The sequence below is a fragment of the Nematolebias whitei genome, unplaced genomic scaffold (assembly GCF_014905685.2).
Source record: "Nematolebias whitei isolate Nwh7 unplaced genomic scaffold, NemWhi1 Nwh_scaf_9769, whole genome shotgun sequence".
Classification (NCBI taxonomy): Eukaryota; Metazoa; Chordata; class Actinopteri; order Cyprinodontiformes; family Rivulidae; genus Nematolebias; species Nematolebias whitei.
The window spans coordinates 598-2,255 of record NW_023628314.1 but is presented as its reverse complement, the minus strand read 5'-3'; the positions used below and the strand labels follow the sequence as shown (position 1 = coordinate 2,255).

General features: G+C 47.6%; 1 protein-coding gene across 1 annotated transcript; it reads right to left on the bottom strand.

Annotated features, from left to right (window-relative positions):
* Positions 1-52: 52 nt before the first annotated feature.
* On the bottom strand, positions 53-1,081 carry LOC119429879 (paraneoplastic antigen Ma1 homolog; the record flags this gene model as incomplete). Its single annotated transcript, XM_037697402.1, has 2 exons — positions 901-1,081; positions 53-771 (listed from the first exon to the last, which is right to left on the bottom strand). Coding segments are annotated over exons 1-2 (900 nt in total), but the record flags the coding sequence as incomplete, so codon positions are not given.
* Between the last annotated feature and the right edge of the window lie 577 nt (positions 1,082-1,658).

Below are 1,658 nucleotides of genomic sequence, written 5' to 3'. Positions count from 1 at the left end.
TCTGTTTTTAAGGACTGTATGTCCATCTGACGGCTGTCCGTAGTGCCTGTACCCGCTGTACAGATGCACGGAGCTTGATCCTAGCCGCTGCATATTCCTCCTCGGCTCTGACTTCTGTTAATAGCTCTAAGAACTTTGGAGGATTCTGCCTTCTCTCCCTCAACTTTAACTGCACTAACATGAGGTCTGAATATACTGCCCCCCTCAATAGCTGCTCTACACGGGCTGCGTCCACCCGACTGGCAGGCATCCCCCCTTTTCTAGCTATTAAGGTGAGGGACTGCTCCACACGTCTCAGAAAGTCTGACAGTCTTTCGTCTTTCTCCTGTTGCAGTAGTCGAAACTTAAAGTACAGGTCTTCACCGGATTCAGCGGTTCCAAAGGCACTCTCAATGGCATCCAGGCACTTGGAGGGTGTGAGATCTGGCTCCGCCGTACGTACAGCTTTTACGACAGCCAGAGCGGGTCCCCGAAGACATTCTATGATGCGTCTGCGCTTTTCCTTATCTGAACAGTCGCTCTCATCAACCATCCAACGAGCCTGCTCCAACCATTGCTCCAATGTTTCTTCTCCTGGCGGTGTGGGTAGGGAGCCAGAGAACATCCGAAGGCGGTGGTACCCACTGTATTCTTTCCCTGGTCTTTCCACCTTGGCCAAAACGTCTCCCACAGCCCGAATAATGGACTCCACTGAACTTGTAGGTCCAGCAGCATCCAACAGGGTTTTGACAGCTTGTGGTTGTTCTCCTTCGGTAGGCGGACTCTGTGCCACTGCAAAAATTGGCCAACTGAGATTAGTAGCGACGTGATGCACCTCAGCCGGGACTCTGCTCTGGTCAACTGGTTCTCTACTTTAACACAAAACCATCAACCGGCCCAACTTCTGGTTGTACATCCTACCTCTCACTCGGACTCGACCAAGAACTTTTACTGTTTGCAGAGTCTCTTCTATCTGGGCAACCTCAACGCCTGTGGGAACGAGAGCCAAGACTGCACGGGTCTCGTCCAGTGATTCACCCTGACACCAGTCTCTTAGTCTAGTCCCCATTTCTGCATAAACTATATTACTGTCCATGGTCATGCTGGAGTAACTACAAACACTACTTTTAATATAAAAGACTCTTATATGCACTACTCTGCTTTACTGCTTACGTGAAGCTTACTTTTGTACAGTATGCTATTCTTACTGCTATATGAGCTGCTTAACTTCTAAAAAAAATTTAAAACAAAGATCCCAGCGGTGCCTCCATTTTGTGTAGCGCCCCCTAGCGTCCTTAGCGTTATGGGGGTGGCTAACCTGAGTTCTTTAAATCAGTTGGTATCTCTACCTGAATATTCTAAATGTTTACCCCTTATACCATGAAGTATAACAGTAGAATAAGCATACGTTTTAAACAAATAAACAGTTTAATGAACAATAACACAGTTTCTTCAGTCAGTAATGAAATAGAAATGATACGATTAACCTCGTTAAACAGAAAGGAAACTTAAAGCCGGCAGCTAAAAATTAGTCTCGGTCGTTGCAGGCCTGATGTTGGTGCACTCACGCGCTTCCCGCTCTTTCCATTAACGTCCCCAACAACCATGTCCCCCATCACCTGAATACGTCCCTCTCCAGGAGGTCGTACGTGCCGTAGTCCGTCTGCTTCTGTCCAATG